The sequence below is a fragment of the Gallus gallus genome, chromosome 1 (assembly GCF_016699485.2).
Source record: "Gallus gallus isolate bGalGal1 chromosome 1, bGalGal1.mat.broiler.GRCg7b, whole genome shotgun sequence".
Taxonomy (NCBI): domain Eukaryota; kingdom Metazoa; phylum Chordata; class Aves; order Galliformes; family Phasianidae; genus Gallus; species Gallus gallus.
The window spans coordinates 119,166,694-119,180,899 of record NC_052532.1 but is presented as its reverse complement, the minus strand read 5'-3'; the positions used below and the strand labels follow the sequence as shown (position 1 = coordinate 119,180,899).

At 37.5% G+C, this 14,206-nt stretch overlaps 1 protein-coding gene across 3 annotated transcripts in view; it reads left to right on the top strand.

The window, feature by feature from the left end:
* Positions 1–13,691, top strand: part of MBTPS2 (membrane bound transcription factor peptidase, site 2) — a 34,882-nt gene extending 21,191 nt beyond the window's left edge. For 2 of the 3 annotated variants that reach the window (XM_425566.8, XM_004934661.5), the window contains exons 9-11: positions 771–966; positions 6,680–6,755; positions 7,928–13,691. In XM_425566.8, coding sequence (XP_425566.3) covers positions 771–966; positions 6,680–6,755; positions 7,928–8,150 — 495 coding nt within the window. In that variant the 3' untranslated portion in view covers positions 8,151–13,691. Of the gene's footprint in view, positions 1–770; positions 967–1,098; positions 1,164–6,679; positions 6,756–7,927 lie in introns of all 3 variants that reach the window. The other variant, XR_001461721.4, reaches the window with a different exon arrangement.
* The last annotated feature ends 515 nt before the right edge of the window (positions 13,692–14,206 follow it).

The following is a 14,206-nucleotide window of genomic DNA, read 5'->3' as shown; positions in this document are numbered from 1 at the left end:
TACATGCATCTACAAAGCATTGTAACTGTCAGGCTAAGAAGCAAGAAAATCCTCTTTTTTCTTTCCCAAGGCAAACAATAGATGAAGAACTTTCCTTGCTTGTGTTTAAGAACAAAAGGAAAATTACCTCGGAGCTTTTACAAGAGACATGTGGGGAAAAACAATTTCCTGTTCCTTTCTACTGTTCTCTGTTTGGCCTGTGGGGAGCAAGAAAGATCTGGTCTTTCAGCCTGCGGAGTGCATGAGTATTACATAGGTAGGACCAGAGACATAGCACTGCATCAAGTGCTGTGTTCATCCAGTAAAAAAGGTCACTTAGCAACAACATGGCTTGGGCAAGGTGGTTTGCTGCTTTCCTGAACATAAGATTTTATTCAGCCAAATAAGCTTTTAGATCAATGAAGGCTGAAACTTCTTAAACAGGTAAGTCAGTAGTACGTTGATGCAGGCTTTGTTCATTAGAAATCCCAGACTTATGTTCAGATGCCTTGATTTTTGTTGTGCATGCCAGCTTTTATTTGAATGCATGTAGATCCTCTTCACCAAAAGTGGAATGACAGGTTGAATATGTAGCAGGTAGATGTTCTGCAGGATCTGGAAAAAAAAAGCCAAAACAATAATTCCTCAGATTCTAGCTCTTTGTGAGCTGGTAACGTATCAATGAGAGCTTTGCATTGTTTGAAGAAGGAATATATATATTACTTTGGTTTTTTTCTGTTCTGTTGGAAAATACCTTAAAATTTGACAGTCATTTTATATGCCCTTTGCAGTATGCCTGTCTGCCAGCACGAAAAGTTATTGAGGCCAGCAAAGTTTGTCGAACCAATGCAGACTGCCAGAAGGACTTTGTTCCAAGCTTTTGTGTGACTCCTTCTTTAGAGAATCAAACAAGGCTAATCAGGGTAAAACATCCACCCCATATGGACATGCTGTTTGTAGGACACCCCATGCACCTTCAGTACACAGGTTTGTATAACTTAGTAAAGCGATCTAACAAGGAAGAGTTCTTATATGGTTTACTTTTCCTGGCTGCTTGAACAAGGTCTTGGAGTGCTTGTCAGTCAACTTGTTTAATGCAGAATCCATTTCTTGTTACAGCCAGTGGAGAGACATGGACTTCTCAGGCCTAAAATGAAATGTGCACAGTGCAATGAGTTACTAAGGTAATAGAAAACATATGTGATATGAGATAGTTGTTTATTCAGAAAAGTATGCAAGAGCTATTACTGTCAAAGATCTCATTGAGTTTAGTCATGGGAACTAGGCACCTGCATTTTGCTAACACATAAAATTCTCAAAATGAAGTATTGTGAAATCTCCAGGGCATCTTGCTCCAACACCTTGCTTGGAACGTTAGCCTGATTGCCTAAATCACACCCAGTATCCAAGTATCTGTGTCAGATTCCCATGACTACTAAGCCCCAAGTGCAATCAAAACATGGCTTTTTCCTGATTATTTTTTTTTAAGTGCCCTAAATTAAATAGCTGTAGCAGTTCCTTGTTTTGAAATGGACCGTGGCTCTCCCTTGACAAGCTTGTATCCTTCTGTCAGGTATACAAGGAAAAAGAAGTAGTTCTGCCATTGGAGCAAGAATGGGAAGAATGAACAGACTGATATGCATGCTCACTTAGTAGCTTGAGTGGCAGGTTGAATATAAGCTTCAGACACTTAAATACTTTAAAAAGTATTAAGTATTTAAAGTACTGTTCTTTCATTTAAAGAACTTGTCTGTTCCTCACAAACGGGCTCACAGGGTGAGGTTTTGCTTCAGGCATCTTGAAGTACCTCCTTAGAGAGGCATAATGCTTTTCTGAATAAGCATTAGAATGCGGTACAAAAGAGCTTTAGAAACAGTGATGAAATCTGGTTGTGTAAACATATTAGCGTCCTTGCATAAACATATCTTTAGTTAATCTGCTAGTTTATATCTTTCTGTGCTGGTATTATTTTGATACTCCTTGAAAAATTAATTGACTTACTTCTATTTGTATGCACTGTACCCTCATGTAAGCACAAAATGTGATCTCTCGACTCGTTATTTCTGCCCTCTTGTCACTTAGGAAGAAAAGCATTGTTCAGCTGTGTGACACCAGCACACAGTTCTGCAATTGATGACATCCATTCCATATGCAATCATAATTTGTTAGAATAGTGTTTGATAATTAAGTTCCCTTTCTCAACTCTCTAGCTTAACAATGTATTCTAACAATTGATATTGTTGTCTTCCAACATGTTGGAGCAATGGAATTTTAGTCAGTGTTTCCTATTAAGTGGTTGTTCTGCTAAAACAGTCAAACCTGTTAGTTTTTCAGAAAGGAGAACAGTGTTATTGAATTCATACAGAGAGGCAGTTCTACTTTAAGAAGTTACAGTGTATTTACAGAAATAGAATTTTAAAATGATTTTCTATATGCTTGGAATTGCATATCAAGTGTGTTAATTTGAAAGCTAAACAGTGACTTTATTACAAACTTGGAAAAACTCCAGAGCTAAAGGATCCTGGTCTGGACATCAGGTCGTCTACTGTACCATCACAGATTTACATGCATTCCACTGAAACAACATCTAAATATTTCAGGCTTACTTTGCACAATATTGGCTTAGGGCCAGCAATTTTTTGTTTTCTTTTTCTTTCATTTTCTGGATGTGATGATTACAATATGGTATGTTTGTTTGATTTTGTTTTTTGTTTTTTTTTTAATGGTTGCAGAGGACAAATAATTTCTTTCTCTACTGTGTGAATTTTGAAATAGAAAGACATTTTAATGATATTCCTTATTTTTTAGTATAATAATCTTGCTTGCCAGAAACATTACTTTTTAGATGTAATGCTACATCTAACATACAACCAAATATCAGAGTAGCAGAAACATGTACTTGACTTTTACTTCTTCTAGTAATGCCACTAAAGTTATGTTTGAAAAATATTTTAAGATTGTGTGTGTATTGCTTTTTGTTTAGGCTTGCATTGCTCTCATGATAGCCCTGATTTATTGAGAAGGTGTAATTATCTCATACTTTCGTTTGAAGCCAGCTTCAGGATCCAATATTTATAAAAAAATATATCCTTCTTAGCTGCTTAGAAGAAATAGGCTATCCAGCTAAATGTTTCACTAGCTCCAAAGTAAAATACTGTATTAAAAATATTTTTTGTTAATGTGGATTAACATCTTTAGTTAGCTCTTGTTTCTAATATAAAATCACTGCTAACAATCACTCCTAAATGCACTTGTACTGCAGGAGGTTTGGCTGAAACTGGGGAAAAAAAGGAATGATTAGAGTGGACACGTTGATTAATCTTTTTAATTGGCATTCTCTCTTTAAAAAAGATATCTAATGTTATCTAATTTAAATTTATGCTGTGGGTTTAATTTGTGTGGTATAACTCAAGACTTTCAGTCTTTTCTTACTGCAGGCATATTATACTCTAGAGGTTCTCCTTCTGTTGGACAGATGATGATATGTAATGTTGAAATGGATGTCCCCTGTCATTACTGCCATTCAGCTTTGCAATATTTCTTCTTTATTTTGAATGTGTGGGGTTCTTTTATTCCTTCATGTCATTTCTAGTATTGCAAAATCTTGGCTTCCTTCTCTGGCTCCTGTTGTGTGGGCAAAATCTGGCGGCTAACATTCCCATTTGGAATTCGCACTGCTTGAGGGAATGTTACTGTATCTTCGTCGTTCATCAGAAGGAGGGATCAACAAACTGCAAGGTTTCCTTCATGAAAAGAATGTGAAACTAACCTTCAAGATAGCTTCTCCAAAACGGGACAACTTACCTACTTCTGCTTTATCCAAGCCTTCCAAAAAAGCCACTTTCTAGCCTTGAGGGGTTTTGGAGGCAACAACTGTCCTAATCTCTGTCTGGCAGAGTTTAATTTCACTGTCTTTTAGCACTTATTTCCCCTTATTGTTAAGGATGATTCTTCTTTGCTTTCTACCCTAATGTGAAGGGCTATGTGCATTGTTTTTATGGACACCATACAGAAATACCTCATGATGTGTTCTTTTCTCCATAAAGAGATTTAAAAAAAATCTTTGATCAACCATTGTTAATACCTTCAATCACTGTCCAAACCCTTCTAATTAAAAGTATGTCCTCTGTACATTCTTCTCATTACTTGCCATCACCATCTAGCATTAGCCAACAGAAGAAATTTTAGTTCCAGGTCAAAGAGTTGTTCACTGCAAGTGGGGAAAGCTATGACTGTTCTTGCTCAGCCAGCTTTGCTGCTGTTCTCCTCTTTCCAGCAGTGCCTTTTGAAGACAAGCCTAGAGAATTTCTATAATTTCTATAACTTTTCTTTTTTCCCTTAAAGGAAAGACTTGTCTCCTACCATTAGATTTGACCCACTGCATCCCTTACTTCATATTACAGTGTCTAGAGCTCACTCCAGTAACTTTCTGAAGAGTTTCTTACTGCTTTGGAGAGAGAGCTTCAGCAGCAAAGTTTCAAGTTTTGATCCATGTCTAGGAGCTCTTAGAGATAATGAGCAGTTTCTTGTATCAAAGAGGGAAGATCTGTGAACCATTCTGATTTTACGCACAGTTTCAAGTTCAAGATGATGACACCATTAGGTGCTTGTCAAGAGGCAGTCAGGTTTTGCAAATACTGTATATTGCAGTGTATGTCTTTTGAAACCTTTGGATATACTGTATTTTGGCTCATGAACAAGAAATCTGATCAGATGTTCTGATACCAGCCTTCAGCTTAATGAATTGTTTGCCTTGGATGTCCCTCAACTTGGATGCCTCTGATTTTCTGGGCTGGATGATGTCCAGGATTTTTGTCTGTATGTTCTTCACTAAGTAGTCCAACAGCCTTACCTGCTCTCAGATCCCCTAAATCAAAGGTCTTTCTTCAGCTAAGGTAAGACTGAACATGATATTCAAACCATCTTGGTCCAGGTGAGACAGTTTTTGTGTTGGGAAGTTCTCTGCTTGTTGCCACACCAAAACCACTGTTTTGGTCATCCCATGCTATTAAGGTCTCTCCGTCCCACAATGTGCTTGCTTGTTGTACTCATTAGCCCTTCTGGCTCATCAGAAGGGCACTATTAAGAGGAGACAGCATACTTGTGTGACGGAGCAGACTAATTCTCTGCCTTGTGTTCCTTTGGAACTATACTTTTCCCTTTGTTCTGATGTCCCGGAATTCTTTATTGAACCTGAAGAAATTTGATTTCTCTCTTAGTGAAGATACGCTTAGCAGTAACAATGCTATATTATGTCCTGGCGCTGCGATTTCCAGTGTTCTTTTAGTCTGTGGTTTTAAAATGTCTAAAAGGATGGATTCAACTGTTCCTTTCCCAAGGGATGCTTGTATTAGAGTAGGATTTGAATTTTTCTGCTCAGAACTCTCATTAATCTGTGCTTTGAGCTCTTGCTTATCTCTGTGGAGACAGCATTTCTTCTGGTGGTGACTTTTGCCCACACTGGTAGGGAAAATTCAGGCCACTGGTTTGCCTCAACTCTGTGTGCAAAGTTGTTCTTTAGGGACAGAGTAACACTTGCATTTACTGTGGAAGCTCATTCTGAAGATGATTTTCTAATTCCACCTTAATTTATCTGAACTTTTTTGCTCTGGGAATAACTTCACTGTGCTAGGAGCGGAGCTTTATGGTAGGAAAGGAGTCTCTCTTTCAGCTGTCAAAGAACTAAGACTTTCAAACAGTCTCTGAGGCTGACAGACACAGACAGCTGTTTAATTTGAAAGACTCTGTCAAGATTACTTTTGAGAAAACCCACATGGAGCATCCTTGTACTAGCAGGGTGCACTCTGGGAGACTTCAAGCTACCTCTCTTTTCTTTGAGGAGGAAGTCTCTCGTATACATTTGACCTGCAGTCAGCTGAAACTTCATTTACAACTTTAAAGAAGTTACAGTACCAAAAGAGTGCTTTAGGTCATGTGGATCATGTGGATCTTGGCACTACAGTCTTCCAGTTACTTTATATGAAGGATGCTGAGTATCACGCCCAGGTTTTTATGGTGCACTTAGTTACATCTTGGAGTCACTTAAGGTATCATTTGAAGACGGAAGAGGAGACTGTTTATGTACTGGCTAACTGATGTTAAAAAGTGTAATGCACCTGTGCAGCATTTTCCAGCCTTTGCTTTCTCAGAATGACTCTGGTTCTGTGCTCCCTGTTTGTTCCCCTTCCATACAACATGAGTTGAGCTGCAGAACATGAGAATCTTCTGCAAGAACAGTATCTGGGGGCCTTGAAAGAAAGTGCACATGTGCACCCACAGTATGAATGTATATGTGTGCACTGCATATGTTGAAAATTCCTGGTAACTAATCTCCTTTTACATGTTCTGTTGTTGCTTTTGAAAAGGGCTTAAATTACGCCATATGGTCTTTATGAGTACAGATATCCTCTTGTCTCTGAAAATACATGTCTTAGATCTACTTCTACTATAATAACGCTAAATGTATTTTGTGGAGTGACTTTACTATGTTAGTATGTTTAAGAGAGAATTAATGGCTGCGCCGTGTCTTCTAAAACCAAAATAAAACAAGCAAAACCGTATTTAGATTGGTTATTTATCCCGGAAGAAATGTCATTTCAAATTTGATTGTTTAGAGGAATTATAATCTAGAATTCACAATATTAAATTTCTGGAATGGCTTTGATTTTTTTTTTTTTCTATCTTTATATTTTCATTTCAGTAAGTCTCAGCAGTTTTGTACCACGACATAACTTTCTAAGCATCGATCTGCCAGTGGTGATAGAGACATTTTGCAAGTATCCTTTGAAGTATGTTTGCTCTTTAAAGACAAGAAGGGAACTGTTAAGAATTTGGTGACCCAGCAAAATTTCAGTTGGATGTCATTTTAGACAGGATGCTCTGAAACATTTCTGTAGAGTTTTGACATATTTATCCCATCTCTGCATTGATTACTGTCCACGTGCCAAGCCCCAAATACAATCTCCCACTTCCTTGTGCTTAGCAGGATATTTTTGATCAGTTTTTTTCTTTCTTTCTTTCTTTATTATTTCTTGACAGTGATTTTTAGCATTTCTGACAAGAAAGTCAAAGGAATCCTGAATTTATGGCAGGACAAATGTTATTGCTAGCTTTGCTATGTCAGAGCTTTATTAAAACCTTTCGTGAGCCATCATGGTGAACCAAGTAATAGAGTATAGTTGTTCATTTTCACTCTTGTTGATAGTGGTGTTTTTTTTATCTTCAGCAGAAAACTTGTCCTGTTTTAAAAAGCAGGGTGATAGTGCATTTAAATATGCTTATTAACAAGTGAGATTGTATATATGCACAAATAAAAGCTAATGGGCTTTGAATATGGCTAATATAAGAATGCTTAGCCTTAGCAAGCTTTACCAACCATAGAAATTATCTACCCTTGCTTCATTCTCATGTGCACTTGCACGCACAGAAATTCACTCAACTTTTCTGGCTAACAGTTAAGTAGGAGGGAGGCCAGATTTTCCAATCATATTTTAGCTATTTACTTACTCTTGTAAGGGAGTGCTTTGGAAAATATTCCTAATCGTTATTTCATACTTAGATCATAGCTCTATAATACCTTCTTACCTCAGGCATAACGTCAGATCTATAACCTTGCTCCAAAACCACACAAGGCAAGGGAGGAAGATGGGCAGTATTAAGCATGGTTTTGCTATCTCCTGCTCCTATCTGAGTTGTGAAGAGGATAGATTGTTAAAGCATCCAAACCTGACACGTTTTTCACTTAATAACACATGAACTGAGGAGGGCAGTATTCTGAGCCATTATGTTATGGTGTAAAACTCATTGTCCTTATATAATTTCCATGAAATAGAATGGCAGTTAATGTTGCTTGTTCCATGTACACTAGAAATAAAAAAGGGTTTTTTTGTTAATTTTGGTTTTACATTTTCTTGGATTTTGTTAATGAACCTTAACTAATGTCAATCAGATACCTAATTTCACTGTCAGGAGCACTGGCAGTTATCAATGCTGTACCCTGCTTCGCTTTGGATGGTCAGTGGATATTAAATTCTTTCCTGGAAGCCACTCTGAGCTCCTTGATTGTAGAAAAACAGAACAGAGAACTTGTTGGCTTTTTAATTTTGCTTGCTGGGAGTACACTTTTGGCTGCCAATGTTGCACTGGGACTTTGGATGGTTACAGCACGATAGGACACTGGATATTCATCAGTTCTTCTATTACATGGACATAATGAATCCAATGCCTTTTAAAACTTGTTCAGTACTCAGATTGAAATAATTCCCTTAAAATGACATTGGAAAAACAATCACCAGAGGCTCCTGATGTAACTTAAATCTGTACAGTGTTGTGTCTGTGGTCTTGGGAAGAATAAGAGAAAGAAGCAAGAACCTTCTAATGTACTCTTGAAGTGCTGTATTAATTTTAGAGAAGTTCCACTGTAAAGCTTCACAGCAAAAAACCTGATTTATTATCTTAAATCTTAGAATAAGGGAATTATTTGGCCTCAGACGTTTGTAAAGTGGAAAGAGAAAACACCTAGATCTTATTTTATAATTTGAATAATGTAAAAAAAACAAAAGTGTGGGTGTGTCTGCTTTGCTTCTTAATCTGATGTTCTACCAAGTGGGACTCTTAGAAGCCCCAAAGTCTTCATCTCAAAATGGTGTAAAACTAAGTAAATGATTGCCCTGTGTTAATGAGAAAGAGGCCGTATGGATTAGTATCTTTCCTTTACAGCTGGCCAAAATGACCGGAAGCATGTTGTCCTCAGGATGTAGATGTGAAGTGCCAATGTCTTTTGAGAACGAGGTATGTGGGAGGATAACAAAGCCCACGTGTCTGTGTTACTTATGCATTTGGTTGCATATTATTGTGCACAGCTGAAGATTTTGTAAAGGCAATATTTGTCAACAATAGCTAGACAATAACTGAAATTTAGCTTTTCAGTGCTATAGAATGCTGTGCAAAATTATTGCTAAGTGATAATATTTGTGTCCCTTTACTCAGAAAATAATATTGCGTACAGTTAAAAGTGAAATCTGTTGTTTTTATGGTGTCTGTCTTCTGATGCCGTGCATGCTGTATGCCTGATAACTCACTGATATTTCTCTGTCTTTCAACGGGTTGCTCTCCTTTGCTGTAATTGAAGTGCTGTTGAAGCTGCTTTGGGATCAGGATTGTTTAGAGGAAGAACATGATTCTGAATCTAAGTATTCCAACATTTGGTTTTGCTTTCTGAAGTTAATATGGACCATATGTTTGTTTTTAAATGAGAAGTGGAAGATCAAACTGTTTTGCTGACTCAAGTATGTCTGACATACTCTGAAGCCCTTTAAGTCTGTAATGTTTGGTGCCTCAGTGGGATTGTACACTGACCGTCGTGTCCTCCTATTTTATGTAAATCAGATTTATTGAGATGCTTGTCTCAATACAGGCTGATATTTCAAATAATGTTGCTTTGGTTTGGAAGCCTACATATGTGAATTATAGAGGTTTTGGAGAATAATCTGCAGCTTCTATCCCATATAGTGCTCCCAATAGGAGCTTCTGCAGCTCAGAGTTCCTTTAACAAGATGGCCTTTACATTCATGAACTTAAGTGGAAGCTAAGCTAATGGGTACTGGCCTGCAGAGAGTTGTGAAGCGTTCATGATCAGCTAACGCAGATTATCTTGGTGCTAGAGCTTTAAGGGTAATTTTAACAGCAGGGTTGAGCCCTATTCCTGGTGCTGCTGCGTGGATTCATAACTCTGATATTAACATTTGCCTACTGATGCATTACGGTATTTTTGCAAAGTAGCCTTCACATAAGCTGGGCCTCCTGAGTTCACCTCTGTGGGATGGCAGGCCTGTGCCTCTGATTTTCAGTTGTTTCAGCCTAGGCATCAGAATAAATCCTTCAGCCAATTCAGCATGAGTTGGTCCTCCCGGGGACTTCAGAAGTCATCAAGTGCAGGAAAGGAAAACAAAACTATTAGAAACTGCCAACTGGCTTCTTCAGGAGCCACTCGGAAAAGGCTAGCTCACTGTCGCTTTCAGTAACTTGCAGAAGATTCAGAGTAGCAGTTTCTGATGTGCCTTTCTTCCCTCTCTCCACAAGCAGCAGTGACATGAGCAGCCTGGTTGTTACAGAGTCTGGCTCTGAAGTGATGCTCTAGAAGACTGTTCATTCACTTGAGTAGCTGCTTACTAGTCTGAGCTCTTCTTTTCAAGCACCCTGCCAGTTTCCACTGTCTCTGTTTCTTGTCCAATCGATAGTGCACAAAATGAATTTGCACTCTAGTGCAATTTATTAAGGCAGGATATTAACTTTTCAAAAAGGGTACTGTTTATGTATCAGAGCCGCAGTGCTGTCTTAATTTCTAGAAGAATAACAAATGCATCTGCAGTGATTTCAAAAATATCCACTGAAAAACATTTCAAGGTTGATAATTTATATATTCATGCTGACTCCAGCTGCTTGGGATGATCTGTTTAGCATAATAACTCCTCCTGGAGATGGAAGAGAAGTTGTTTTTAAATAATACACACATTGCATCTACTATATGGGTGCTAGCAGATTGTTGCTGGTTATCTAATGTGCTACCAAAACATGGTTTAACAAACAAAACATCCTATTGATTTCACTTTTTGTGATCTCTGAAAACCAAACTTGCACTACGTAGAATTTCAATCTGTGTTTGACCTCATAATCAAAATGAAGGTAGAGAAGACCTGTTTGTCATGGCTTTACCAAAAGAGACAAGCTAGTACACCATTAAGGCTCTGGATAACCTCTGTGGTAGAGGTAAGTGATGTAAGGGTTTAAAAATAATTCATGGGTCCATTTCTCCATTCTACTGCATAGGGTTTGATTTAGGTAGGTGTAGGCACTTTGAATCAAGGGTTTAAGCAAACTGAGATCACTTTGGTGACCCAGCACATACCTTAGATTAACTGTGGAAAAAGGTAATAGCTAAGGTGGACCACTCTCTGAAGAAAAAGTTGTTTAGTGGATCTGTTTTATTATCCTACAATCCTAATGTGTGGATTGCATTCTGTAAAGCAAGTGCCATTTTTTACTTACATACAGTAATTGGGATGGTTGGTTTTGTTTTATGTTGTTTTTACTGTTCTGTTTGTTTGTTTAGCAAAGGAGAGCACAGAAGGGCACATCATGTTTTGTGGGATGCCTTTTTACTCTGAGTTATTTGCAGTGTTTCTTCTATTTATATTTTTGTAAAAATTAAAAAGCAGTCATTCTGTAAAATGAGATCTTTTTCACTTCTCATAATTAGCCTCCCAGAATAGAGCTTATTCTTTAATAAAGAATATATCAGTATCATTATAGGGGTTATTTACTCAAGTGTAAAACAGAGCACTCTTAATGATTGGATGAATACTACTATTTATGTACATATGATCCTTTTAAAATCTGTATCAGATGGAAAAAGTAATGTCAACATTGGGAAGTGTTGTACATAGTTTTTACTTGAAACTTGTCAGAATTCTATAATTGTAATCAATTATTGTTCTGATTTGTTGTTTTTTTGTTGTTGTTTTTTTAAGGAGACTTTCTTTTAATATCAGCAAAGGCTTCCATAGCACGATCTGATAACGCATGGTGTGACAATGATAACAGGTAACTTCTTAGAACGTAGGATGTTACACACTCATTGCTAGCTTTGGAAATTCAAACCAGCTTGCTTCCTTATAAGTTAAATCAAAGAAACTTTCCTATGGAAATTGCAGACAAACATGCAGATTATTCATTCCAAAGTTATGAGCTGGAGTTGGAAATGTGTCAACTCACTCTTTTATTACAATGAAACAATCAACTGTATCTACAATTACGTTTTTTAGTGGTCATTCTGATTTTTTGTCTATGTGTGCGTGTATATAAATCCATGCAGTAGATACATATAGAGCCACAGTCTGTATTTCTGCTGTTCTAGAGGTAACAGAGCTATCCTCCATGTTCTGCAATGCAGGCATTTTTCTTTCTCTTTATGAATTCCCTGACTTTTTCTGGGTTTTGAAACTGGAGCTGTGCTCTCCTCCCATACCTGATCTGTAGGGATTTCTTATTAAAACACGTGTGATGGACACAGTGTAAACACAGCTGCCTGAGTTTGATTCAGCTGACGTTCAAAACACATTTCCTGCTTTCTGAGTAGCCTCAGCTATAGGCGCAGTAAACAGAGATTTCCAGGGTGGTTAAAAGAGGTCAACTTTAGAATCTATCACTGTCTCACTGCTGCTGTTTGTGTTATTCTGAATGATAACTGGTACGAATGAGGCCGTGCAGAGTATACAGAAGAAATGTTTTAAGGGCAGACCTTCCCATGGCATCAGAGTGTTCCAGGTTTCTTGATTATCTTGCTAAAGGATGTATTTTTGTTCAATTCAAAGTATCTTCAGTCCAAGTTTGCTATTGGTTTCCTACGTGTTTTACAGAATTATGCCATATAGCAAATAGTTGTTTCGCGGTGGTGTTTTGTTCTTTGGTTTTTTTAATGATTTACTTTTATCTTCTATCTGAAAGATATGAATTTGTATCTGGATGTCATTTGTGACAGATGAAAGGTTTATGTAGCCTAAGCTGTATTCGTTTTAAAAACTTGCAATTCTAACTCTAGAAATGCGTATTTATTTGGAAAATATGCATTCCATACACTTGCATTCAGATTGATTCCCACAGATAGTCCTGTCTCACTTTGTGAGTAAGGAAGCTAAATCTAACTCAGGTAGGATTTGTATTAGCAGTTATTTTATACCCTTTTATCCTGAAATGCGTGTAACACTACATCCAGGTTTGTTACCTAATGTGGCTGAGTTACCTGTGGTACATATGCTGTATTAATGAAGCATCTGGAAAGTGTTGTAGTAGGGTCTGTCACCAAACAGTGGACCCATTGTGCAAGGATAGGAACGAAGAGCAGGATAAACACTGCAATTCCGTTCATTGCATTTGCATTGGCATGAAACCTGAAAAAAAAAGCCCTTGCAATTAACATTTCAGAGCATGCAGATACATTTTCTACCCCTTTGTTGAATCATTCAATGAGTGGTGCTCAAACTTCTTTCTTTTTTTTATACTTTGTTCCATTGATAAGTGTGCACTGAATGCATGGATAGGATAGTTGCAGCTAACTGAGTAAAATGGTCTTGGATATTTCTCACCTATAGATGTTTGTTTTGCAGCATCGTGCTGCGATTGACCTTCACTGACCATTAGTTCCAAAGTTCAAAGGCTATTTCCAGGTCATCCCGAGAGAAATGTGATTTCTTCCTTTCCAAGTTGCGTGTTAATGTTTTTTATTCCTCTTTTCCATACGTAACTTTGGTTTTAGATTTCATACGCTCTTATCTGAAGGCTGTCAATGGAATACGTATTGTTTTGAAACCCACTGATGTTTTTTCCTCTGCATAGCCTTATTTCTCATGCTGACTCACAGCTGTGGAATGTTAGATTTCTAGACCCTTTGTTCCCACTATGCATTGTTCATGATCACTTTTAAAAAGAAAAAAAAAAAAGCTTGGTTCTGAAAATGTCAGTTAACAAAATAGTATGTAGAACTTTGAATAATGTATTGTGTTTTTTGTTGTGTTTTTTTTTCTCTGTTTAATCAACCAAACAATAAGTATTGTTTTCTGTGTATGATAAATGTATCCTGCAAAGAAATTCATTGTTTGATTGTTAATGTGCTTCAATCTGGTTTTAAAAATAAGGTAAAATGACTTAATTCTTTATTTATGGCAGTTATTATATTCTCTCCCACATTCTCATGCTCCTCTCATATGTAATCTACATTCGCAATCTGGGTACTACAAAGCTTCCTACTACCCTTCTTAGTACTTGACCACCTCCTAAAATTAATAATACTGCCTATTTGCTCTTTCTTATCTACCAGTTTATCGCAGTAATAGTTAGGTTTATGATAGAAGTGCATCGAGAGAGACACCTGCACACTGTTCCCAAGCAAAGCTAACTTTACTGTAATGTGCCCAAGGTACGCAATGACCACCTTCTAGGAGCACAACCCTCAGTCTTGGCTACCTCCTATGTAATTCTTCCCTTCTTGCATTGCGGACTTCCATTGGCTTGTTTTATAGTGAAACATCTGACATGGGATGCCATCATCAAGGTAAGTGGAACCCCCTCTCTGGGTGTTAAAGCCGGTCTTATGTGAGGAATTTAAATCTCGGCTCTTTGAATGACATTAAGATGATGCTATGCGTCACAACCTTTGATTTGTATGTACAAA